The sequence below is a fragment of the Convolutriloba macropyga genome, chromosome 3 (genome assembly GCF_964194025.1).
Source record: "Convolutriloba macropyga chromosome 3, txConMacr16.3, whole genome shotgun sequence".
Lineage (NCBI taxonomy): Eukaryota > Metazoa > Xenacoelomorpha > Acoela > Convolutidae > Convolutriloba > Convolutriloba macropyga.
In genome coordinates, this window is record NC_134470.1 from 72,844,971 (window position 1) to 72,872,733 (window position 27,763).

The window sequence follows — 27,763 nt, forward strand, 5'->3', positions numbered from 1 at the left end:
AACTTAATGTTTTTCAATTTTATTATGCATAATTTTTACCGAAACTTCTTGGTCTAAATTTCTTCAAAAATTGGGTCTCCAATTGACTTCAATATGAATAACAGTTTGGTAAAAGACATATTTTAATATGAATTAGTACTTTAATGAGAGTCTGTTTTATGAGACGGAAATTCTGCACAATCATTCAACTATAGGATGCTCGAAATAAAAACAACTTTGCCGTTCTAATAAAAAACTTATCAAACCTTCAACTCTAATTTTCATGGCTCTCTTTTTATCAATAGTGATTTTTTTACATTGTTAAACTGGCAACTGGATGTTGATTTATTCCATTTAATAAAAATTTTACAAGTTTAGAATGCCTGAATTAAGAGCAAAATGTTCACAAAACTGAAAAGATCTTTCACTTCTCTCCTTGATTTCTCATAAGCTAAAAATTAACGACTAACATCGGAAGGTATGCTCCTTAACGACTAGTGGGAGCTTAAATCTATTGCAGCTTACTTCTGCTGAGGTTTTGTATTTTTATCCTGAGCTTAATACATGAAAAAAAAATTGTAGCAATTGTTTCCCGTAACATTGATAAAGAAAAGAGCTTTTACTCTCATAAGGAAAAAAATTGTCAAAACTAGAGAAGCATAGAGAAGTCAAAACTAGAGAAGTCTTTTCTATCAGCAAATTATTTCAGCTACGGTCTGTTTTAAAAATCTCTGCAAAATTGATCTCAATCTCGAAATAATGCAAATTGTTGGTGACTTCAACTTTCTTCATCTTCCCACATTGACCGATCGTCATTCAGCAAAAGGCTAGAGCTTCCGTCAATTGCCTGTCTATCAGCCGGGACTGTGTTGTGCAGCCATGCAGTGCTCACGAATAGCACAAATCCTCTGAAAACTGACTGATCTGGTTTGGAGGGATCTTTGCAACAGAGGAAACAAAGGAATATTGACACCATCAGTAGAGTCAGTACTATCAGCACCACAATCTGCAACTGGATCATGTCTGAATTAGAAAACATAAGCGACTTAAGTCGGAATAATTGCTCTTGAACGACGGGGAGCTCTAACCTATTGCAGCCGGCTTCAGTTGCTTTAGATGACGTCATTAGAGATTAATAAATAGCACTATTAAGATTTAAAGTGAAAAAATGACACCAATTTTGGCGCAATTTCCATTGGATTTTGAGTAGTAAACTGCTGCAAATTGGACTCAGTAGCTTAAAATTGCGATTGAAGGAAAACTAGATCACGCAAAAAGTCAAGGGCACAAGAGTAACTCGAAAAGTCAAAACGGTCAAGCAAAATTTTAGCATACGTTTAGAATAATTGCTTCAAACTAAAAAGTTTATTTCGAACTGCAGCAGTCGAAATTACTTGCAGGTACATTTTAAGAGCGTTGCATCAAAGATCAGTGAACTCGAAATTTCTAACTAAATTCGTCTGCACTTTTTATTCAATTGACCTGAAATTTTCAAGAAAACTTGCGCGTTGGAAAAAATTCCCCTTTGGCCATCGAAGAAAAGAAGAAAACGTTTATGAGTCAAATGAATTGATCAAAGTGCACGAAAATCAATGAATACAATCAAGACAAATCACTTGAATACGAAAAAGTTGATAGTAATACCGAATGAGTTTGAGTTCAAAACAAAGTTACCGGAAAGCAATCACCGTTGACGCGCTTGATGATGCACAGCGAGATTGAAACAGAAGAAAAGAGATAGAACTTGACCGAATCTTATCCTGTTTTTTTTCGTGTCAAAAAGTGTTCTAATTCGGCCTGCAGTTTTTGTTAGATTGTAGAACTTCTTTCAGCTTTTAAACTGAAAGCTGTTAAGCCTAATACTAATGTCAGCTAGCAAATACTGTAATGAACTTTGATAACCTAATGATCAAGACTTAATGACCGAGCTTTATCGGTTTATCCCGTCTCTTTTGATTTCGATCGTTTGACTTTGACAGCTTTCACAACATTGCGTAATTAAATGCGTGAAAGTATTTAAAATCCATTCTGTTAAAACAGTGAGTGAAGTAAGTCACAAGTCAAACGTGTCAGACAATTATCCCATTTTTTTGGAGTTTGCCCTTTTGACATTGAAGGTATTCACTATATTGCGTAAATCAATGCGTGAAAGAAATTAAAAACATTTGGTTGAAACAGAAAGTGAGGTAAGTCAGAAGTCAAACGTGAAAATCGTGACTTAAAAACGACAAAAAAGTTGACCAAAAGGTAAAGCGAATTAAAAAACATAGCAGGACAAGTCCTGAAATACAATTCAAAGAATTGAATGAAAAACTCAGACGTAATCTACCTGCCCAGCAGATCAATTGAACAAGGCCACCCCGAACAAAAACAAAATCATCTATAAAGATTCAGAGACTAAAGAATCAAAACTAAACAAAATTATACTCATTGCTAAAACACTTGAAGCTTTTAAACCTAAGGCCCTAAGGCTTTTAAAATTTTTCCCTTTAAAAATAGCTATTTAATATATATCTTCGAAACCAGTTTCGTTTTTGAAATCGGTCCTCTATTATATCTGCAAGACCTAAAATATATCCACTGGCCCTTGAAGATCGATTAACTCGAAAATGAACAAAAAATTTAGAAAAAAAAGGAAATCAATTGTAAATTATAAGGAAATATTGCTGAGAATTGTGATAAAATTATCTTCAGAATCATTTTGTGTCCCTAGAGGCTATCCAATAGCCCAATTCCAACATTTAAAAAACTCATTGGCTCATAGATCGATAGGCAATAGTTTTTAGAAAAAATTTCAAACTTCAAAAAATAGAATTTCGTTCCATTAAAATGTTGAAAGCCATTCAATTGCCCCCTAGCAACTATTTAAAAACCTAATGACATACTCTCAAACCCTGGATGAGGTTACCTTGCTACTGAGGCAAGAAAAAAAATAAATAAATTACAAATATTTTAAAAAAAAACTTGAAAAAAATTGCAAATTTTGTCAAAAAATTTCTAAAATTCGAAAAGTTAAATAGCTGAAAACAAATCCATTGAATTTTAAAATCATACAGTAACTTTTTTATCAGAACGTGGAATATGTTTTCTCACACTTGAGAATGGACGATAATGACAAAAACTTTAGGAAGCCTTAAAAAATTGTAGATTTTATCAAATGCTAAAAATCGAGACAATGTTGAAAATCACCCCATTATAACTAGAAACTATGCAGTGCCTTATTAAAAACCTCAAAAGAGATTGTCTGGTCCCGGAAGCTGGAAAACTGAAAAAATGACGAAAACTTTCAAAAACCTGAAAAAAAGCAAATTTTGTCAAAATTTTGTGATATTCAAAAGTTGAAACCTATTCCATGGCCACTAAAAAATTTTCAGTAACTTATTATCCAACCCCCGGATGACGTTTTCTGGCCCCTGGGACTCAAACAGCTTGAATAATGACAATAAATGTCAAAAAAATGAAAAAAACTGCAAGTTTTGTCAAAAAATGCTAAAATTCATGATAGCAAAAAGTTGAAAACCATTCCATTAACACTAGAAACTATGCAATAATCTATTTTCAAATCCTTTATCAAACCCTAGAGGAGGCTTTGTGACACTTAGGGCTTAAAAAAACTCAAAACACGAAAAAAAAATTTTCAAAAAAGCTGAAAGAAATTGCAAAAATTAGTATCATTTTGCGTGTTTGTGTTTATAGTACCAAAACTTATAGCTCATAAAATGGTCTTAACAAGCAATTTTGTCTCGCAAAAGGCCTTCATCAACTTTAAAAAACTTCAACCTAAGACTAATCAAAACAAAGAATTACAACAAAACATGAAAAATTCTACCATTTTGAGCCCAAAAACTCCTAAAAATGATCATTTAACCTTAAATTAAGGCCGCCATCCCAGCAGCTGCACCACTATAAGCACTTGACAGACTAATAAAGCCCAGTTTGAACTACCACTTTGGGCCTCTAAGGAAACTTAATGCCCGCTGGGCTTTACCTGTTTAACCCGTATTGAAAGATCAAAGTCATTGAAAAACGTGTGAACATATCTTAAAAAAAACAGGCAGGACAAGTCTTGACGTACAATTCAATGAATTTTCATTGACTAAACAGAAAACTAGACCAAGAATGGACTATGAATGGATTGGGAAAGCCATTTGGAAGAAAAATCCTATCCGAAAAATCGAAAAACTGTAAAAATCAAAGTGAAATTACCGCATGTGAACAAAACACCACTAGCGAGAAAGCGAATTTTTTTTCAAACACCGTTTTCTCAATCTACTTTAAATTTAGGGCGAAAAAACTTCACGCCAAAAAACCACTCGCTTTTTCGCTCCAATTCTTGTTTCGGCGTGACCAAAATCAATACTCCAATTTGACTTCAAAAATCATGAAAATGTGTGAACAGATCTCAAAAAAAGACATAGCAGGACCAGTCCTGAAATACAATTCAAAGAATTAGAATTGAATGAAAAACTCAGACGTACTCTACCTCATCAGCAAATCAATTTAACTATGCCAGCCAGAACACAAACAAAATCATCTCAAAATATTGGGAAACTAAAAGAATCAAAACTAAACAAAAATACACTCATTGCTAAAACTCTTGAAGCTATTAAACCTAAAGCAAAATTTTTCCCTTTAAAAATACCTATTTCAAGAATATGTTCAAAATCAATTTTTGTTTCTGAAATTGGTCCACTATTATATCTGCAAGACCTGAAAAATATTCATTGGCCCTTGAAGATTGATTACCTCGAAAATGAACAAAAAATTTAGAAAAAAGAAGAAACCAATTGCAAATTATAAGGAAATGTTGCTAAATATTGTGATATAAATATCTTCCGGAAATAAAATTTCGTTCCATTAAAAGGTTGAAAGACATTCAATTGCCCCCAGCAACTATTTAATAGCATACTATCAAACCCTGGATGAGGTTACCTGGCTACTGAGGCAATAAAAAAATAAATAAAAAACAAATGTTTTGAAAAAATATGAAAAAAATTGCAAATTTTATCAAAAAACTTCAAAAAGTCGAAAGTTTAAGTTGTTGAAAACAAATCCATTGAAACTAAAAATCTTGCAGTCACTTTTTATCAGAACGCCGATTATGTTTTCTCACACGTGAGAATGGACAAATATCAAAAAACTTACAAAAACTTTAGGAAGCCTTAAAAAAACTACAGATTTTATCAAAAAATGCTAAAACTTGAGACATTAAAATGTTAAAACCTTTCCATTGTTACTAGAAAATATGCAGTGGTCTATTAACAAACCTCAAAGGAGATTGTTTTGAGATTGCTGGTCCCTGAAGCTGGAAAAACTAAAAAAAAATGACGAAAATTTTTTAAAACCTGAAAAAGTGCGAATTTTGTCAAAAAAAATTGCTAAAATTTGTGATATTCAAAAATTGAAACCTACTCATTGGCAACAAAAAAATATTTTCAGTAATTTATTATCCATCCCCTCATGAGGGTTTTCTTTTCTGGCCCCTGGGATTCAAACAACTTGAACAATGACAATAAATATCAAAAAATATGAAAAAAAATTGCAAGTTTTGTTAAAAAATGCTAAATTTCATGATAGCAAAAGGTTGAAAACCCTTCCATTAACACTAGAAACTATGCAATAATCTATTCTCAAAACCTTTAGCAAACCCGAGAGGAGGTTTCGTGACATTTAGGTCTAAAAAACTCAAAATATGGCAAAAATTATCAACAAACCTGAAAAAGAATTGCCAAAATTAGTATCATTTTGCGTGTTTGTGTTTGTAGTACCAAAACATAAAGCTCACAAAATGGTCAGAACAAGCAATTTTGTCTCGCAAAAGGCATTCATCAACTTCAAAAAACATCAACCTAAGACTAATCGAAACAAAAAATCACAAAAAAAATGAAAAATTGCACCAATTTGAGCCCAAAAACTAAAAATGACCATTTAACCTTAAATTAAGGCCAGCCCAGAAGCTGCACCACTATTAGCACTTAAAGGACTACTAAACCTTACTTTGGGCCTCTAATTAAACTTAATTCCCGCTGGGTTTTACCTGTTTATCCCGTATTGAAAGATCAAAGTCATTGAAAAACGTGTGAACACATCTTAAAAAAAAACAGGCAGGACAAGTCTTGACGTACAATTCAATGAATTTTCATTGACTAAACAGAAAACTAGACCAAGAATGGACTATGAATGGATTGGGAAAGCCATTTGGAAGAAAAATCCTATCCGAAAAATCGAAAAACTGTAAAAATCAAAGTGGAATTACCGCATGTGAACAAAAAACCACTAGCGAGAAAGCTAATTTTTAATCAAACACTGTTTTCTCACTCTACTTTAAATTAATAGCGAAAAAATTTTACCCCACAAAACCACTCGCTTTTTTGCTCCACCTCCTGTTTAGGCGTGACCAAATTCACTACTCCAAAAATCATGAAAATGTGTGAACAGATCTCAAAAAAAGACAAGCAGGACAAGTCCTGAAATACAATTCAAACAAAAAAATGAATGAAAAACTCAGACATACTCTACCTCATCAGAAAATCAATTTAACAATGCCAGCCAGAACAAAAACAAAATCATCTCAAAATTTGAGAAACTAAAAGAATCAAAACTAAACAAAAATATACTCATTGCTAAAACTCTTGATTCTTTTAAACCTAAAGCAAAATTTTTTCCCTTTAAAAATACTTATTTCAAGAATATGTTCAAAATCGATTTTTGCTTCTAAAACCGGTCCACTATTATATCTGGAAGAACTGAAAAATTTTCATAGGCTCTTGAAGATCGATTAACTAGAAAATGAACAAAAAAATTAGACAAAAAAGAAATCAACTGCAAATTATAAGGAAATGTTGCTAAATATTTTGATATATATATATATATATATATATATATATATCTTCAGGATCAATTCTGTGTCTGTGGAAGCTATCCAGTAACCCAATTTCAAGATTTAAAAAACACATTGGCTCATAGATCGGTAGGCAATAATTTTTAGAAAAAAGTTCAAACTTCAAAAAATAGAATTTCGTTCTATTAAAAAATTGAAAGCCATTCAATTGCCCCCTAGCAACTATTTAATAGCATACTATCAAACCATGGATGAGGTTACCTGACTACTGAGGCAATAAAAAAATACAAATGTGTTGAGAAAATATGAAAAAAATTGCAAAATTTATCAAAAAACTTCAAAAAGTCGAAAGTTTAAATTGTTGAAAACAAATCCATTGAAACTAAAAATCTTGCAGTCACTTTTTTATCAGAACGCCGATCATGTTTCCTCACACTTGAGAATGAACAAATATCAAAAAACTTACAAAAACTTTAGGAAGCCTTAAAAAAATTACAGATTTTATCAAAAAAAGCTAAAATTCGAGACATTAAAATGTTAAAACCATTCCATTGTTACTAGAAAATATGCAGTGATCTATTAACAAACCTCAAAGGAGATTGCTTCGAGACTGCTGGTCCTTGAAGCATAAAAAACTGAAAAAATGACGAAAATTTTTTAAAACCTGAAAAAAAGAGAATTTTGTCGAAAAAAATTGTTAAAAGTTGTGATATTCAAACCTACTCATTGGCAACTAAAAAATATTTTCAGTAATTTATTATCCATCCCCTGACGAGGTTTTCTTTTCTGGCCCCTGGGACTCAAACAACTTGAATAATGACTATAAGTGTCAAAAAATATGAAAAAAATTGCAAGTTTTGTTAAAAAATGCTAAATTTCACGATGGCAAAAACATGAAAACCATTCCATTAACACTAGGAACTATGAAGTAATCTATCATCTAACATTTTATCATACACTAGAGGAGGTTTCTTGACACCTAGGGCTAAGAAACTCAAAGTATAACAAAAATTTTCAAAAAGCCTGAAAAAAATTGCAAAAATTAGTATCATTTTGCGTGTTTGTGTTTGTAGTACCAAAACATATAGCTCATAAAATGGTCAAAACAAGCAATTCTGTCTCGCAAAAGGTCTTCAACCACTTTTAAAAACTTCAGCCTAAGACTAATCAAACCAAAAAATCACAAAAAAAATGAAAAATTGCACTAATTTGAGCCCAAAAACTCCTAAAAATGACCATTTAACCTTAAATTAAGGCCACCCCAGCAGCTGCACCACTATTAGCACTTGAAGGACTACTAAACCTCACTTTGGGTCTCTAATGAAACTTAATGACCGCTGGGTTTTATCTGTTTATCCCGATTTGAAAGATCAAAGTCATTAAAAAATGTGTGAACAAATCTTAAAAAAAAACACATCGCACCAATTCAATTCAAATTCTTTGAATTGTAAAAAACACAACGCACCAATACAATTCAAATTCTTTGAACCTTAAAAACACCATGAAAAGTTCGGAATTACAATGCAATGACTTGAATGAAATTATTCCCAATGGGGAACTACTGTACCCGACCAGCAGATCATTGAAGAAAGCCAGTCAAAAAGAAGAACAATCTCAAAAGCTGGGAACAAAGAATAAACCAACAAACTGAACCAAAATATAACTATCGCTAAAAATCCTGAATATTCTACTCAAGTTTATCCATTCAAAAATAGCTATCAACACAGCGACAAGTCTTGAAAGAGTTTTATTGGACAAAAAAAAACAGAAAAAAAATGGGGGGAAAAAGACAAACACTTTGCACATTTTAAAGAAAATTTCGTAATTTTGCGATAATTTATTGTTCACAACCTTTTTTGTGTCTGGAATTTGTCCAGTAACTCATCTGCAAAACCTTAAAAAGTTTCATTGGCCCGTAAAGATGGATAAACTTAGAAATTGATAGAAATTGACAAGTAAATACAAAATATTTGGATTATAATGTAAAATTTTAATGAAAGGCTGCTAAAATTAGCAACATTTATTTTTTTGGGCTACTTCACTGACTCCAGAGGTTATTCGGCAGCCAAATTATATGCCTTAAAACGTTTATTGACAACTAAAGATCGATGAATTAGTAACATGACTATGATTTTCGGACAATTTAAAAAAACTTTTATAACTTATCAAAAACGTGCAAAAATTTGGCATATTATAATGTTGAAAACCGTTCCAGTGCCCCTATTAACCAAGCAATAAAATACTGTCAAACCCTAGAGTATGCTACCTGGCCGCTGATGCAAAAAAACTGAACAAAAGACTGATACTTTAAAAAAAAACTTGGAAAAATTCATGATATTCAAATGCTAAATACAAATCAGTTGTCGCTATGCAGACATGAGTTATCAGACCTTTGACAAAAATTTGGGCCCCTGGAGCTATAAAAACACAAAAAAGACAAAAGTTTCACAAAACGTTGAAAAAATCGCAAAAATTAATGTCTTTTTTCAAGTTCATGCAACACCCAAACAGAGAGCTCATAATATGGCTAATAAAAGTAACTATATCTCACAAAGCACCTTTATCAACTTTTGACAAACGTCAATCGCTTTTGGTAGCTGAAGGACAGGTAATATGGGAAGTTTAGTGAGTGAAAAAAGTATATTTTTTGGTAAAAAATAAGTCGGCCTGAAAGAATAGAGAGTGGTTACTTGCCGTCTTTGGAAGCAAAAATAAAAAAGTTAATTAGAGTTGTAACCTTTTTCGTTTTTTCAAAACTTTTTTGAGTTCATCAATTTAACTCATTTATTTTACCGCTGACCTTTCAGCCGCCATTGACTTCACTGACTGACCTTGAGATTGATACAGTTATAAAGAATATGAGAACAAAAATTGGCGAGATTCTAATTTTGTGTTCTAAATTTCAAAAAGTGATACAATATGGTGCGTAGTTTCATTAAATTTGATTAAAAAAGAACGATTTCGGCCTGTAGGTTAATGGCTTGATACTAACGCCAGTTAGAAGTATACTCTATAGAGTTTTCATTAACTTAATGCATAAAATTTTACTGCCCAGGTTTTATTGTTTTGTCCCGTTCTTTTTAAACTTTTTTCAGTGGAAACAGGAAGCGAAGTACTTCAGAACTAACAAACGTGCAACTGACAACTATTCTAATATGAGGAACGTAATCGAAGAGTATGAATTAAAATTCGTCCTCAGTTTCATTAGATTTAAAAAAAAATGTAGAATTCAATCCTGAATTTTGAGGACTATAAGTTTAATAGTAAAAACAGTAATAAGAATGCTCTATGAACGTTGATAACATAAGAGACTAAGTCTTTGAACATTGGGTCTAAATTCCCGGGTTTTAATAATTTATCATTCCTTTAATTTAATTTATGACCTCGACCGTTTTTGCGTAAATTTATTAAAAGAATTTTGAATTCAAACCAGTTACAGTGAGTGAGGTAAATCAGAAGTCAAACGTCAAGTTTTATGTTAAGCAAAGAAAGTGACAGGGGTTGGCGGAGTGAGGTAACTGATGGGGGTCAGACCTCTAACTTTATGAATTGCTCTTCACACCAGGAAATTGTCTCCTTTAGACAGTTTTAGTGATTAATTAGAGACTAGTGCAAGGCGTAAGGCTCTGCGAGAGCTGCTCAGTCACCTAATGCCATCCTTTTTTTTCACATGTTCATCCCATTTTGGACGGCAGACGACACTTTAAAGTGTCAAAAGAATGGGTCAAGCTAAAGGTCGCATCAAAAAAGACCACAGGTTTAATACAATTGCTACAAACATCGTTCGAGAGAAATTAAAATCTATTGGCAACTGAGTTCTAGTTTTTTTGGCTTCGGCGTCTTGAAAAACGAGGTTTTTGAAAAAAATTATATGAAAGCAGGGAGAGAAAACTCACCATCTAGGAGAATTTTTGATACTCTGCAAGTTACAAGCAAAGACAACCAAAATTATCAAATACAAAATTGAAACTACCACGAAAAACCACTAAAGATTTGCTGGGGATACTTAGTGTTCATATCCTCAACAACGTAGCCGGCAGATTGCCGGAAAAAAGCCCCGGCAGACGCTTGGGGCCTTCCATGAATTGAAACAACCAAAGAAATAAGATAGAAAGATCAACCAACAGTCCTTTAAGAGACCACTAGACATTTTGTGTTAAATTCGGACTGTCAATTTTGACAAATACGGTCTATAAGGAAAAAATGCTCAGAGGGCTTTTTCCAAATTGATATTCAAACCAAAAACTCAAGACTGATACTCAAGAATTAGGGCATATAATATTGGCACTACTTAGATGCACACTATTGATCTTTAACTAAAATTTTCATGAAATTAAAGTTCCATAAGTGACTTCAGAAGTCATTTTTTTGAGTGACGCAATGGACCTAAAAGCAGAAATTACGTCACGCACACAAATTTGAACTGCAAAGCAATAGAAGTCACTGAAGTCAATTCCAAGAAGAAACTTCCAAGAAGTCAGGTCGTAAGAATCATCGACGAAGACGACGAATTAAAAAACAAAGCAGGACAATTCCTGAAGTACAATTCAAAGAATTGAACGAAAAATTCAAAAGTACTCTGCCTGTAGATCAATTGATCAATGCCAGCCTAAACACAAACAAAATCATCTCAAAGAAAATTGAGAAACTGAAATAATCAAACAAACTAAACAAAAATATACTCATTACTAAAACTCTTGAAGCTTTTACCCCTTTGGCAAAATTTCATCTCTTTAAATATACCAATCTCAAAAATATGTTCAGGAGTAATTTTTGTTTTTGAAATCAGCCCAGTATTATATCGCATGACGTGAAAAAATTAATTGGCCCTTGAAGATCGATTAACTCAAAAATGACCAAAAAACTTAAAAAAATGAAATCAATTGCAAACTCTAAGAACATTTTATTGAAAATTGTGATATAATATCCTCAGAATTATTTCTGTGTCTCTGGAAACTATCCATTAACCCAATTCCAAGCATTAAAAAACTCATTGTCTCAAAGATCGATAAGCAATAATTTTTTAGAAAAAATCTCATATTTCGAAAAAAAGAAATTCGTTCTATTAAGAAGTTGAAAACCGTTCAATTAACCCCTAGCAACTATCTAATAACATACTATCGAATCAGGGATGAGGTTAGCTGGTTACTGAGGCCAGAAAAACTCAATAAAAACAAATGTTTTGCAAAAACTTGAAGAAAGTTGCAAATTTTATCAAAAATTTTCTAAAATTCGAAAACTTAAATTGTTGAAAACAAATTCATTGAAACTAAAACCTATGCAGTAACTTTCATCAGACAATGAAATATTTTTTTTCTGGCACTTGAGAAAGGACAAACATCAAAAATTGACAAAAACTTTCGGAAAAAATGCAGATTTTATCCAAAAAATCCAAACTAAAATGTTGAAAACCAATCCATTATTACTAGAAACTATCTAGTGCTTTATTATCAAACCAAAAAAGACATTTCTTGGCCCTTGAGGCTGAATTTAAAAATGACAAAAAAATGGAGCTGCACCACTCTAAGCACTTGAAGGACCACTGAAGCCCCCTTTCGGCGTCTAATGAAACTTAATGCCGGCTGAGCTTTACCTGTTTATCCCGTTTTGAAAGATCAAAGTTATTGAAAAACATGAGAACACATCAATACAATGCAAATTTTTTGAATTGTAAAAAACCACGATGTCCCAAATAATAGGCGCTATTGCTTTGCGGCTTTAAATCTACACTTTCCAGCAAAAAAATGACGCAACAACCCTGTTTTAATCGAAAAAGCGTTTAGCAGACCACTTGAGCTCGGTAAATTCAAATTTTATTAAAAAAACAAGAATCATTGCAAACGTGTCAATTTTTTGCCATGTAATACCTGAAAACGAATTCATTCATCGCAAAATTCACAAAAGAAACTAACTTACAGTTTATCAAAAGAGTGTTTGGACATATAATAGGCAAATAGAGGAAAAAAAACAAAAACTGTACAATAATTTGAAAAAGGGCAGAATTATTATAACAAGTTGGTGAAGTTTTTCAAACGAATATCCTCTATATCATTTTCGTGTTGTTGAAATCTATTCAATACGCCAACAGAAAGCCATAAAAAAGCTTCATCGTTCCCCTGATATTAAAAAAAAATGAAAAAAGTTATGATTTCTTGTGGGCATTACAGCACATATATATGCCTCGTTCAGCAAACATAAAAAAGTCAACTCAGCAAAAAATTACTATATACCGAGACCAATATCCGGACACTAAGCACTTGAAAGGCTACCAGGGCCACCTTAGGGATTATAATAAAACATATTTTTTACTGTAATTCACCTGTTTATCCCATTTCGAAAGCTCAAATTTATAGAAAAACGGTCCAATACATCTTAAAAAAACAACAGCACCAATGCAATCAAGATTTTTGAATTTCAAATGAGGAGCGCCTAAGTAAAAGCCTTCCAAAAGGTGGCGGTGGCTATTAAGTAATGGTAAAGTGACTCTGCATGAAGTCATTGAGAACTTCTGGCGTTTATCGAGAACCGAGAAGCGGTTCGAGATATTAAGTAGGAATTTCGAAGTGACTTCTGCAGAGTTACTTAACCATGCTTAAAGCACGAAACTCGCACGTTTTAAAATGACAAACGTCAACGAAAATCAACTTCTGGCTATGTAGCAACTTCTGGCATTTTGACTTCTGGCACTGCAGACTTTCGGCATTTTAAAATGTGCACGTGAGTGTTTTAAGTTTAATTATTTAATTGATTCAAATTATCTACATTTTATTGGCTTTAATGATTCTCTTCTTTTCTTTTTAAATGCGTAAAAAAATTTTCAACTTTTGCTGAGCAGAAAATACGGCCTGCTGCAATTTAATTTGACCACTTCTTCAAAATTTGGAATAACTAGACATGGGTTTGATAGGTTTGAGGAAAAACTTGCCTGATTTCATTTCTTTGAGGTATGCAGTGCAATCACACTGTCCATAGTGTATGGGCAGTTTCCACCTGTCCCAACAGACACACCTGTGTTCACACTCCACCCCCCAGTTGAGTCTCTCAGTGTCACACCAGTGGGGTACAACCAAGTACCTCCTAATCTCATCTTCACCAGAATTCCGCTTCCGATCATTGCTGCTATCTGGTTCAATGGTATCTGTTTTATTTTCTGGGCTTCAAAAACAATTGTTGTTATTTTGTTCAGAAGATATGAAAGACATTTCCGGGTGTATGAACAAAGCCTGACATGATAAAACGGGAACGCGTGTTTCGCAAAGCAGGATTTAAAACTCAAATTCTCAAATATGTAAATAGCAGAAAGTGATTACTATTCGCCGGCGCAAAAATTCTTAGACAAATATCAAACCGAAACTTTATGCTGAAGTAAAAACAAACAAAACAAAACTCTTGCTGAGAAGCGTCAACAATTGGAATAAAGTAAACATACCCGGCAGATTGCCGGAAAATAGCCGCCGTTGATTCCAATAAGCATGATTGGGATTGAAAGAACAGAAGATATTAAAAAAAAGATTTTTGCAAAAATAAACATTTTTTAAGTCCGATTTATTTTGATGGCATTTCGTAGTTGAACATAACGTACTTCTGTTTTTTAAAGAGAGGCTACAGGGGCTGCTATCAATACCAATAAGCTATTAGAGATTGTAACTAAGACTTATAGGAACGACGTTCAAATAGCGGGCATCTAAAATTGGGCTTTACGGGTTTATCCCGTTTCTAATTCTGACTTCAATTTTTTATACTGACTCTGTTCATTTTGAATTGCTTTGCTGAGCAACTGATGTTCAAAATCACTTTTAGCAGAATGAGAGAAGAGAGAAACTAGCCTAGAGAAGTCAAAAAGATATCGCGCAAAATGTTGAAAAAGCGGCAAAATGAGGTAAAGCGAAACATTTTTGTATTCGAAGAAGTAAAAAAACATAGCAGGACAAGTCCTGACGTATAATTCAAAGAATTATCATTGACTAAACAGAAAAACTAGACCTAGAATGGACTATGAGTGCATTGAGAAAACCATTTTTCAAAAAAATCAGATAAAAAAATAAGAAAAAAAACAGAAAATCAATGTCAAAATGCCGCATGTGAACAAAAAAACCACTAGCAAGAAATGAAAATTTAATTCAAACAAAAAACTAGGCCTAGAATGAGCTAAAAATGGATTAGCAAAACCCCTTAGAAAAAAATCCGATCCAAAAAATTGAAAAAAACAGTAAAAATCAGAGTGAAATTGCCGCATGTGAACAAAAAACCACTAGCGAGAAAGTGAATTTTTGTTCAAACACCGTTTTCTCACTCTACTTAAAATTTAGAGCGAAAAAAATTTCACGCCGCAAAACCACTCGCTTTTTCCCTCCAGTTCAGCGTGACCAAAATCACTACTCCAATTTGACTTCAAAAATCATGAAAATGTGTGAACAGATCTAAAAAAAAAAAGACAGCGTCCCATTACAATTCAAATTCTTTGAATTGTAAAAAAAAATTAGGAGCGCTATAATAGCCGGCTGAGAAGATGAGGGCGGCTATTAGCCAGCATGAAAATGTTCATAGAGTAGAAAATCCGGACCGTTTTTGTCACAGTAAAACATGAATTGATCATATATTTTTTATCAAATGACATCCCAGGTTGAGGTGCAGGCCCAAATTTCTTTATGATCCGACCCAATCAAGCGCACACCCGTGTGTTCCGAGACCAAAATTACAGGGTCTGGACGGATGTTCGAGCGCACTACAGTCTGGACCATGGTCTGGAGTTGGTCTGATCAAGGGTCAATTTGGTTTGAAAAATCTGATCATAGGCGTATTCGAGCGCACTTGAGTCTGAACAAAAACATTACCAGCGCAATTGGTTCTGACCAGAAATGTTTTTGAACGCAATTGGGTCTGATCAGGGACCATTTTGAGTGCTCTATTTTTTCATTATTTTTTTTTATTGAGAGATGTTGGCTCTGCCAAGAGGCAACAATAAAGCAGAGTTCTGATCAGGGTCTCATCTATACTCCGATGGCTTTGATCAGAAAGAGGAGTCCAGCTGATAGTAAAGGCCGGTCCCTTCAGAGGAAATTTTGAATAACTGGAGGCCACGATGTTTCTTTTGGAAAGCTGTCTAAACTCATGCATTTAGTCAGAACTATACACTTAACGGTACACTAAATAAAATTTGTTCTCAACAGTTGGGTTTCGTTTTCCTTAGCAATACTTTTATAGTTGGGTTTTCCTTTGATGAATTAAATACTGCAAACATCGGTTTTAAGAAAATAATATATTATAGCAAAATTAATAGATTTGTCCATAAGTAAAATCTTTCTCTGATCAGACTATTTCGAGCGCACTTGAGTCTGATCATAACTTCTTCGAGCGCACTTGAGTCTGATCATAGTCTGATTAAGGTCTGGGTAATGGTCTAAATCTGAGTCTGGACCATGGTATGAATATGGTCTGATCAGAACGCCTTCCGTCTGAAAATTCTGATCAGAGACACTCTGTGTTTGGAAAGTCTGATCAGAGGTAACTTCGTTCTGGAAAGTCTGATCAGAGATAAATTCGGTCTGGAACGTCTGATCAGAGGAAAATATGGGTCTGGACCTCAACCTTGGATTAAATTGTTTCAAAGATATGGATTAACTTGTAAAGGAGTAAATTTTGCTTACCGCCGTGAAATCTAAAAAAATAGCAACGAAGAAAACAGATACCTAATATGGGTGTAAAATGGCACACGTATGATCCGTACAGTGCATACGTCATCTTACGAACTATCAACGTGGAAGAATCCAACCTCAATTCGACATTGCCATCTTTGGATTTGAGTCTCTTGTCATACAGAGATAGTTTTCCCATCTGTGATGTCGTGGGAAGACGAACCTCAAGGTTTGCAACCTCTGCTTCTTCATAATGCTCTGAGACGTCTGAGGGGTTGCATTGCAAAACCAGCTGAGAATTGACGCCGACGAAGATGATCTGGTCATTGTCTGTTAGGTCTGAGAAGAACCTATATGCAATATTTCTGTTTCGCCACTGCACGATTTCCGGTTAAAAGAGTTTAAAATTAAGGTATCTCGACAAACTTTTTAAGTTAAGAAACATCTTAGAGCTTCGCAAATGTTTTAAAATGGGCAATTAAAACTAGGATAACTTACATTGAGCTGAGCAAATTACATTGGAATGAGTGTGATCGGTTATGCCTTCTTACCGTCATGCAGCAGTAAATTGTACACTTAGAGACTTACAGCTCTACGAAAACTGGTCAGCGACTTAATGCTTTCCGGGCTTCACCTGTTTATCCCGTTTTTGAGGACGAAAAGTCAGAAGGGTCCGACTAAAATTGGCCAAGACATAAATGACATAAATGAAGACCACAGGTCTAATATAATTGCTACAAACATAGTTTGAGGGTAATCAAACATTTCAAAATCAAACCTGTATTTTTCTCCCAACTGGTCATTTTTAAAATTGTTGTTATTTGTTTCGTCATCGTGAGAAGCACGGGGTTGAAATTGTCTTAAGAAAGCCTCTGATCTTGCTTGCCAATGGCTTTCACTACAGTTGTGAAAGTTAACAGCCACAGTATAGGGACACAAGCCTTCACACGCTTCCAAGTCAAAGCGCACGTTTTGTCTGCACTGTCTCGACGAAGAGATTTTCTCCCCGTCATCACTGAAGTGTACTTTGAAACCTTTTTCCTCTCAGCCGTAAAATACTACCATTTAAGGCAGACCCTATGTGGGCTATAGTATTCATATTTTCGATCGGTGAAGCTACAGGTTTTGTAATCTCTGGAATGTTTGTGAATGTAAATGGTTGATTTTTCGCGTTATTAATTTCAATATTATTATGATTAATTGCTAGTTTTTGTATGATTTCCGATGGTACTTCTGTGATAGTTATAAAACTTTCTCGAAACCAATTTGAGTCATAAATATAGTGTAGTGTTTCTGGTATTTTAAGCTTGAACTGCGGATACGTTTCAGCTATGAGATTTGTAGCTGGGAAAATTTGTCTTACCAGACTTTCCCAAAATCTATGTATGAAATAGGACGAGAGTGTAAAGAGTGTAAGAGAATCGAGAGTCTCTTCTTCGGATAAGTCTGAGTCTTTTGCAGATTTTACACACACACACACACACACACACACACACATATATATATATATATATATATATATATATATATATATATATATTAGATGAGTGAAAAGTTCAATTTCTGTTCTAGCGATTTTGTGTACGCTTTAATTTCGTGACCTGAAAGCAGCAGTATTAAGTGTAGAAGCTAGACAATTTAGAAATTCAAATGATGACTTTCTGAATACACCCATTCTATCAGAGGGTTGTATTTCTGTCCACACTCCGTTAAGAAAATCGAATAGTGTATCGGAGAGTGGGTAAAATAGGCTGTCATATATGAGAGAAATATAAGTGTTTGTGAGGGGATCTTGAATAAAAAAAGAACCTAGCATTTTGTGAGTTGAGCTCCATAAATTTCAATTCGATATAAAAGAAAAGTAGTTAAATGAAACTTGTGATGATTTATCCGGTAATGAGAGAAGAGGCTTTTGCTCTACTGCAAAGAATTGATTTTTGAGTTGTTTTGCTGTGTTTAGAAGTAAATTTAATTCAACTTGGTGTTGATAGTGTTTAATCTGAAATGGTAAAACTTCACGTATGACAAATTTGTTCTGTTGTGCAAGAACAGCTGATTGTAATTCGTCAGAATGTGATTCTGAATTCGAGGAAGTTTGGCCAGTGTGAGGGCTCATTTACTAAAATTTGTATTTAAGCTTAGGGGTTTTGTTTTTTTTGTTGGGGTTGTGTTCCCCGTTTCCGGAGTTTTAGATGAAAAAAAAGTTCTGTAGACTATTTCTAATTTTCTTTCTCAAAAGAGAACAGTGTGTTTTATGTGAGTTCTTTTTACGGTTATTGTATGTTAATTCACTGGTCGCACCAGTTAAGGCAGGCCAAGATGGGCTCCTTTTACAGTCTGAATGTATAAAGAGCTAGGGCTACTTATTTCTGCGCGCGAAGTAGGCTTACCTATATCTCTCAGACTAACCGACTCTGTAAAACACTGAAGGTACACTCAATTATAACGATGTATAAAACAGTTAACACCGGAGTCAGAGGTATGCACATCGTTTAGCTACTCTAATAGACTGAATATAGTTAATGGAGTTAGTAATATATAAAACAGAATAGTGTCTTCTCTTTTTTGTAACAAGTAAATTAAAATTATAACCATACGGTTAAATATACCTGAAACAAAAAAATATTTCAAATCATTCGAACAATAATATTATAATGAACATCAACAAATTTCTTAAAGAATCACATTATGAAATTTGTATTTGATTGTTTTCCTCCTAAAAATAAAAATAACTTTTAAAAGGTCCTACGTTACTATTCAAAAGAATTTTTTCATGTTGTGAGAGCAAGAAATCATTCAACGTTTTCTGAAAAATCGTTTTAATTTTTGGCAAACCCAAGCCACTGTGGTAACTTATTCCATTTTTGTAAGCATTGACGAAAACTTGAATTCATTCCAAAGCTGGTTTTGGCATTTTGTCTAATTTTGAAAGGTTTTGTTCGAGTATTTTGATGAAGACTCAGATACCCGTGAAAGTTTTCAGAATTTTCTGGCCTAGCGATATCATAGCGAAATTTGATTAGCGACATTTTTGCTGTTATTAGCTCAGCTGGTAGTGTCTTTGTCTGGATTAGCAGATCTCTCGCTTTGTCATACTTTTTGCGTAGAAAGCACACCTTTATAGCCCCGTTAATCTGTCGGTTCAGGCGTTTTAATTTTTTTGCCGATAAATTTTGAAAAACGATTTCCGAAAATGATAAGTGTGAAAGCACGAGTGATTTTAGAAGAAGAATTCGCGCGTTCAGGGGAACTTGATGTCTTATAAGGTAAATTGATCTTATAGCATGAGCCATCTTTTCCAAGGTTTTATTCAGCTGCTCCTCGAAACTAAGATTCCTGTCAATTTGAGTACCAAGATATCTGCAACTTTTTTGTGTTGTGAGAACTTCGTTTTTGTAAAAAATAGATCCGAAATCTAAATTATCGCGCGAGAAAAAAATTAATTCGGTTTTGTTTGTGTTCAAAGTAAGTTTATTCATCTCTACATATTCTTCTGTTTTTTGAAAAATTTCCGTGATTTTTCCATGTAAGCTACCTTTCTGTCCACAACAGACAATACTTGTGTCATCTGCGAATTGAATTACCTTTTACGTTGTGCTTATATTAGATGAGAAATCGTTCATATATAAAAGAAGAATGAGTGGTCCTAAAACAGTTCCGTGTGGCACACCGTTATTCAAAATTTCACAATCAGAGAATATGCCATTAAGTTTTACCTTTTATCTGCGGTTGGCAAGAAATGAAAACAGTAATTCTTTCGCTTCCTTGGAAAAACCATACTTTTCAATTTTTTTAAGGAAAGTGTTGTGCGAAATGGAATTATAGCGAAATGGTTTGGACTTTTATTTAGCTTTCAGCCCTATGTATAATTTCAATGAATGCCAGAGCATATTAAAAAATTTAATGCGAATCACGACAGATGGAATTTACGCCTAAGTTTAATTGAAATCAATTGTTTTTGTTAAATCTAGTTAGAAGAAAGACACTCTAGAAATACGATTTCAATGAATTGGTTGCACAATTCTGTAAGCACTACATTAGTACAATTTCGTGAGGAATTTCTATCATCTGAGGTTAAAAGCTCATATCAAATCCGCTTCGAATCACTTTAATAGTGAGATGCGAGTTTGATAAATACTTTTTAACGATCTGATGTCGTGTTAATATGAAATTGAAAGAATTTCCAAATCAAAAATTAAGATTAAGGGATTGCGTTTTCAAAATAAACAGTGCTTATATTAGATGAGAAATCGTTCATACATAAAAGAAAAATGAGTGGTCCTAAAACAGTTTCTGGTGGCACACCGTTGTTCAAAATTTCACAATCAGAGAATATGCCATTAAATTTTACCTTTTATCTGCGGTTGGCAAGAAATGAAAACAGTAATTCTTTCGCTTCCTGGGAAAACCATACATTTCAATTTTTTTTAAAGAAAATGTTATGCAAAATGGACTTAAACGCTTTTGCAAGGTCTAGAAGAATAGCAACAGTTTCTTTGCTTTGATCTAAATTAGCCGAAACTGTTTCAACCAGTTCTAGAACTGCATCTGTTGCAGACTTTTTTTCTGAAATCCTAATTGCTCCTTGTTTATAATTTTATGCTTATCAATGAACTCCATCATCTGATTCAGAAGGAGGCGCTCAAAAATTTTTGCAAAAATAGGAGTTTCAGAAATTGGTCGATAATTTGTGCTATCTAATTTATCACCTTTTTGAAAATTGGTGTTACATAGGCTAGTTTCATTTTAGTTGGGAAAATTTTCTCCTTAATGCACTCATTTAAGGCGAATTGTAGATGTACGCCTATAGCTAATTTGCAAGACTTTTTGAGTCGAATTGAGATTTCATCAGGTCTTGCTGCTTTGTTATCGTCCAGCGAGTCAATGACTGAATAAAGTTCTTTTCTAGTCGCAGTTCTGAATGTGAATTCAGGTATATTAAGTTTATCAGGGTATTTACAAGGAATCAGGGTATTCTGAGTCTCTGATTGACTGGAGGTGTAAATCCAGTATATCTACTGCTACACATTATCCGGAATAGCAAAAATAACGTCCAAAAATATGTATAAAATAAAGATATTCGCTAGTAATGAACGAATTCAAAATCTTAAAAAGATATCAACATTGACAAAGATTTAAATCAGGGATCTAATAATTTAGAAAGTAGATTTGGAGCAATATAATGTTTATAAAAAGGGTTTCAGAACTCATAGAAATGCACTCATAGATTATGTAGTAATTGTCCAATGAACAGAAACTTGATACACCTTGATAAGAGAAACTTTGATATTAAAACATGGTAAGTCTTGCCAACAGCTTAACATGGCAATTGCTCTGAAAACATCAAGATTTGTACGATCTTGCTAGATCTTGGCAAGTTAAAAAAAATATAACCGACTAAGGTCGGGCAAATTGCTCACAAACGACTGGCAAGCGGTTGGCTTTGTCAGTACCAAGCCACGATTTAGTGAGGCTAGCTTTAGTTTGATTAAAGAGGCGTGAGGTGAGTGCAGCGGGGGAGCGGTGCATTGGGGGGGGGGGGGGGGGAGCTGATGAGGGGCAACAGGGTCTTTGGCTGCACGGGACGCTTACGAAACAATGTGCAGGGGTGGGGATTGGTGGAGGGGGTAAGGTGAAGTGAAAAGGGGGAAGGGGGATGATGTGTGAGTGTATGTGGGGTTGGTTAATGTGTGTGTGTGTGTGTGGGTGTGTTTGTGGTGTGTGTGTGTGGGGGGGGGGGTTTTGGGGGGGGGTCTAAGAACCGCCTTTCACACCATAGGTATGTCTCCAAAACAGGTTCTTGGAATTGCATACTTGGAGACTAGGGAGCTGAAAGGCTCTAAAAGGACTTAAAACCCGCTGGGCGCTACCTGTTCAACCTGTTTGTTAGGACGAAATGTCAAATGGGTCAGACAAAAATCGATTAAGCAAAAATTTGCATAAAAAGACCAACAGGACTAATATACTTGCTACAAACCTACAACAAACTTCCTTTGAGGGCATTTAAAAAAAATTAACCAAAGCTTGGCAAGACATTTTAAATTGCAAAAATTACAACTACCTGTATACAAGATTGAGCACAAATTCATAAGACTACGCCCAACAGCAATTGGGAGCATTAAAATTGTCATCAAGATTTGTCAAGATTTTGCCAGGAGCTGTCTAGAAAATTTCTTGGCCTATCTCGATAAGATCTTATCTTGATTTTATCAAGATTTACAATGAAAAGTTGTTATTATAAGTTCTTGGCAAGGTTGTTTAAAGTCGTACTAGACAGGTCAAAATTTTAGGCGTCTTACCAATCAGTTTAAAAATTCAATTTACTGGATGAACTTTCAATGATAATCAAGCTCTAGTCCATCCCTAGTCCAAAACTCCGCTGATAAAAGAAACCAAAATGTCTAGTGACGGGAGAGGGGGCTAAAAATGGCTCAAATCACTTGATCTACTTTTCTAGTTGATTTCGAGATTAATTCATGGGTCTATCAAACATCTTCCCGTGGGTTACATTTTACTAGAAAAATCTAGCGAGCATGGCCTGTTGACGAGTCAAACAAAAAGTTTTCACTTTGAGATCTAAAAGCAAATCCATTTTATTTTTTTTAGTTCTTGGAAAAACACTTTCACTTAAAGTTTGTTATTTCTTCCGTTTCTCCCAAAACAGGAAGCAGAAAAGCATATAAATCAGGGAGTCGATTTCAAAAGTAATTGTAAAGTTGTCAAAAACTCAATAAAAACTGACTTTCCATGTGAACAATAGATTTTTCAGGAAAAGCTTCTTGAGGCAAAAAAACACTGTTGAAAGGAGTTTTTCTCGACCCAATACTCCAAAATATATCAACCCATTTTCTGTTTGCCATATTTGCGTTTGACAAAAATTTTTGTCTTTACATTTCGAGTTCAACAATTTGAATCAAAGCTGGATACCAAAAAAACCCGGAGCTCATTTTTGGTCCAGCAAAAGGATTTTCATGGCCAATTTGTGCCGAGCACAGTCATTTAAAGTAAATTTTTTTCAAACATGGTCTATGGTTTAATCTTCAGAGCCCAAGGGTTCCCGTTTCTTATGACGCTTTCCATGAATGAACGGATGCCTCAAATTCTTATGGTTTTAAAATTTTTTGAATTACAAATTCCTATAAAAAGGAAGAAAATTTGATAATTTTGAAATTGAAAAAATCATTACCCAATAGTTAGCAGTGAAGGTGAGGAATTCTAGCGTAGGGGCGTTATTAGCGTTAAAGGAACCTAACTCCCATTAGTGTGACTGTAAAACTAGTGGTTGATTTATTTTTTTGGTGATGTTACAATGATGGTAAGTTCAAAATGCAAGGCTCATTCACTATGTATAGCGTTTTAGATAGCCAATTTGCAATTCCCTATAAACTGTTTTCCTCAGCTCACATGTTATGCCAAATTAAAATACTGCTTGGAGTTATTGCCTTAACTGAAGTGCGTGACAAATTTTTTCAGGTTGATCTGGGTCGGCAGGGAACCATTCAGACCAAAATCAGCTTAGGCTCGAATTGGGTTGCACACTTGGTTTGCAGATAGTGATACTCAGAGATAAGGGTCTAAAGATGAAACACATTCATGAAAATTGATATGATGTATTCATTTTGAGAAAAATTGACTACTTTTTTATCATCTGAGTAATTGGGAAAAAATTTAAACAAATAACGATGCCTTATCGGTAATACCAAAATTTAGTATGCCTTTAGCGTGTTATTTTCTGCAGAGCATTAGAAATTTAGCACCCGGTCAAAATTTCATTCAAAAATTATGTACTAAAGGCACTGAAAACCGACAAAAATATTTACCGACAAAAATGTTTTTTCACACCCCTTTTTTAACGCAATTTTCATCCTCTCAGCATGTCCGTTACTTAATTTCTATTTTTCCGCAGATTTCTTACAACTTGCTCACGTTCCTTACATAATTTTCAAAAGTTGCTGACATTATTTGCGAAAGCTACTAGCCTGTGTTTTGAATGTTTTTCATGTTTTTCTAGTTTTCCTTCCTCACCTTCATTATTGCTGTTACATAATTTCGGGGCGTGGGGTATAAAGCAAAAACTCGATAAATCAAAAGGCATTGTTGCAGCCAGCGGGCAAAACTTTCGAAAAAGTGTTTTGTGGAAATTAAGCGAATACCAATTAAAACACTTAAAGGAGAAAGTGCAATATCCACTGGGTCATTTGATGTAATTGAGCGGCTATAACAAAAAATTTCTCCAAAAAAAGGCTTAAAAACATCAAAAAATGAACTTAGTTTTCAAAATTTGATCAGATAATATGTAGTTTTGGGCATTTTTCGTGCTTTATTTGCTACTGGTTGTTCTAAATTATTTACATTAAAACGATTGATAAGTATATTAAATATGTTGTCATTTCTTACTGTTGTAGAAAACCAAAACTATTTTCCGCGACGACACATGAGGAAACAGATGCAGAACACTGAAAACAATTTTACAGTTTGCATGTAATTTTAACAACTCATTTGCATGTAAAGACAACTGTCAGGGACACGTGACAACTATATAGCATCGAGCGGATTTTAAGAGCGGAAGTACCTCTTTTAAGTGTTTTAATTGCTGTCTGCCTAATATCCACAAAACTTCAGTTCAGGATTTTCGCCCACGGGCTGCAAAAATTTCGTTCGCCTAATTGAGTTTTCGCCTAACATTTCATCCCCCGTAATTTATACTTGGAACACATTATTTATATAATTTCCATATTTTTGTGGCACGTTCTTCCCAACATTTATGATGTTGGTTTTATTAATAAATGTGCTCAAGCATGAGAAATTTTTTGCGAGAAATTAGTTAGGCTTATGAACAGAAATTAGCAGAAAATAACGAACAGAAATCACCTGAAACTATGAACAGAAATTAGCTTTGAACAGAATTAGCCGAAACTTAGACTTTTTGAAGTGAGGAAACTATGCAACTACTTTGTCAAAAACTTGGATTTTTCTGAAGGTTGTGCAAGAATTTTTATACGAAATGCGTTGATTGTGTTGAAAAAGGGCAGAAGTTTTGAAAGAAATTCGGGAACAAGTGTTGAAATAATTTTTTCTTCAGCACATTCAGTGCCTAACACAAAGCACAAGGAAATTCATCACATTTCTCGCTAAATTTCCACCCAACCAGTGATTTTTTTGAACAAAATTATCATCTTATATCCGAGGACACCTCGACCTGGGCTATCGTTTTGGAAGAACCTTGTCTTCAGCAGTTCATGAATCTGATTATTTGGGGACTTGCCGTTTTCTGCCTAGGTTGTAAAGTCCCGGGGTCAAAATACACAAAAAATTTTGATCAGTTAAGTATTATAAGCCCTTTAAATTAAAGGTGTTGTTTTAGGTTTCTACCATATTATGAAAAAGAAGCTTTGCCTAAGAGGAAACAGATCCGTGTGTTCTTTCCCATCATCATTTCCATCATCAGTACCAAACTGGTCCTGCTTATTAGATGTAGAAATATCTTGAAGACGTTCCTGATACACGTATAGGTCCACGGCCGCCGTCTCACCCAAGCTGAACGCAATTCTAACTGGCTGGCCTGGCCGCGTTTTTGGCAATGTTACAAAACACATATAGGTTGACGCTTTCAACTGCGTGCATAGGTCCGGCGATAGCTGGTGTTGGTGTAACCCAATCAAATTTCGACTGAGGGTGACCTGGAATTTGAGGATGTGCTGCGGAGGCCAGAGATAAATGTTGCGGTTGTCCTCAACGCAAACCAGCAGATTCCTCGAGCGATCATCAGTAGTTGAAGAGCAATGTAAAGAAACAACTTGATGAGCCAGTAAGGAAGACAAAACAAACAAATAAATGAAAAGAAGAATAGCAGCCATGATGAAAAAGTGTCTGATTTTTCTTCTTGAAAAAAAGGCATACTCGTTGTTTCAGTTCAACTTCGTTGCTTGCCCTTGGTTGTACTACTTTGTCAATATCACATTGATGTCTGTTGATTTCTGGGCAATCTGTTGATATGTAACAAATTGTATATGTTAGAATCACTTTGCTTCTAAGAAAACCCACGGTACGATTTCACTGATCACTAAAAGTTCGAGGCAGAGAGTTTAGTTTGAAAGATGCATTTAGGTTTAAAAAAGTTGAAGTCAATCTTTCAAACTGAGAAATCTAATTTTTTGACACCTGAATCAAACCGCTATAAATAATCAACTGTTTTGCTATCAGAGACCAAGACGTTTGGTTTATTTCAACTCCTGTGTATTTTTAAGAAAACTTTTCCTTCAGTAATCTGCGCAATTCTACTCTTCGCTGCAATTTCAAATTAAATCCAACACTCCTACCCTTTACTTCTCTAAATACGTCAGAACAAAATCCTAGTCTCCATGGGCCTCATGCCCAGTACTTGGGCGCAAGCGCCCTTAATTCAGGGCACTAAGTCCCTCGGGTGACTAAGATTTTGTTCTAACAAATATTTAGGTTACTGATAATCAACCTCCGGTTATACTGGTTACACCTATCCTTTGGCCTCGTTTTAATCATTTAATTACTAAATAATTCATAAGTATTAGTCTAATTTAAGTTAAGATAATGAATGTTAGCAGCCAGCGTTATTCTGTGCCAGCATACCAGCATGCATGAACAAGTTCCGATGCACAAAAAGGTATTTTTTTATCATAGTTTGGAGAAACAAAGGGTAAATGTACATCAAGAAATTTGTCTATAGCATTTAGTTGAAAAATTTAGATAGGTTTAAAACTATTTTTCAATTGAATATCAAATTTCTGCTTTTTGATATATTGTGTAATTGATTGATTGAAACGAGTCCGAAGGCTATTTGAAACCCTAAACAACGATAGTCAAGAGCAGTGTCTAACGCTCTAACGCTCTTATGCCCATTAATATGACTCTAAGAATCATTGTTCAATAGTTAAATTATTGAAAAATTGAGCTATTAGACACGTTTTGTCATGTAAATCTGTCAACTTAAATAATTATACTACTTTTTTACAATCCAAGAATTGGATTGTATTGCGCCTCTGTCTTTTTCTGTAAGATGTGTTGAAACATTTTTCAATGACTTTGATCTTCCGGAACGGTATAAACTGGTAATGACAGTAAGCATTAAGTTCAAAATAGAGGCGCAAAGCTGACTGTAGTTGCATTTTAAGTGCTTAGAGCGTTGAACCTGCACGAAAAGCCTACATTCATTGTGAAAATATCTTTTTCAGGAGTTCTTTGAACCCAAAATGGTTCAATTTTTCACGTTTTTCATCATTTTTTGAGACTTTTGTCTGATTGCTCTTGAACTGACGTCAGTCAAAATTCATAG

General features: G+C 34.2%; 1 protein-coding gene across 4 annotated transcripts; it reads right to left on the bottom strand.

The window, feature by feature from the left end:
- Positions 1-628: 628 nt before the first annotated feature.
- On the bottom strand, positions 629-26,401 carry LOC142337274 (uncharacterized). Of its 4 annotated transcripts, none has more exons than XM_075386447.1 (5): positions 25,828-26,401; positions 17,234-17,470; positions 16,510-16,805; positions 13,746-13,943; positions 629-1,002 (listed from the first exon to the last, which is right to left on the bottom strand). In XM_075386447.1, exons 1-5 carry the CDS (start codon positions 26,310-26,312, stop codon positions 758-760), a joined length of 1,461 nt encoding a protein of 486 aa, XP_075242562.1. In that variant the 5' UTR covers positions 26,313-26,401; the 3' UTR covers positions 629-757. The 4 variants fall into 4 exon arrangements, with proteins under 4 accessions (XP_075242562.1, XP_075242563.1, XP_075242565.1 ...); XM_075386448.1 differs by having other exon boundaries at positions 630-1,002; positions 17,234-17,475; positions 25,857-26,401; XM_075386450.1 differs by having other exon boundaries at positions 630-1,002; positions 17,234-17,480; positions 25,852-26,045.
- Positions 26,402-27,763: the final 1,362 nt, after the last annotated feature.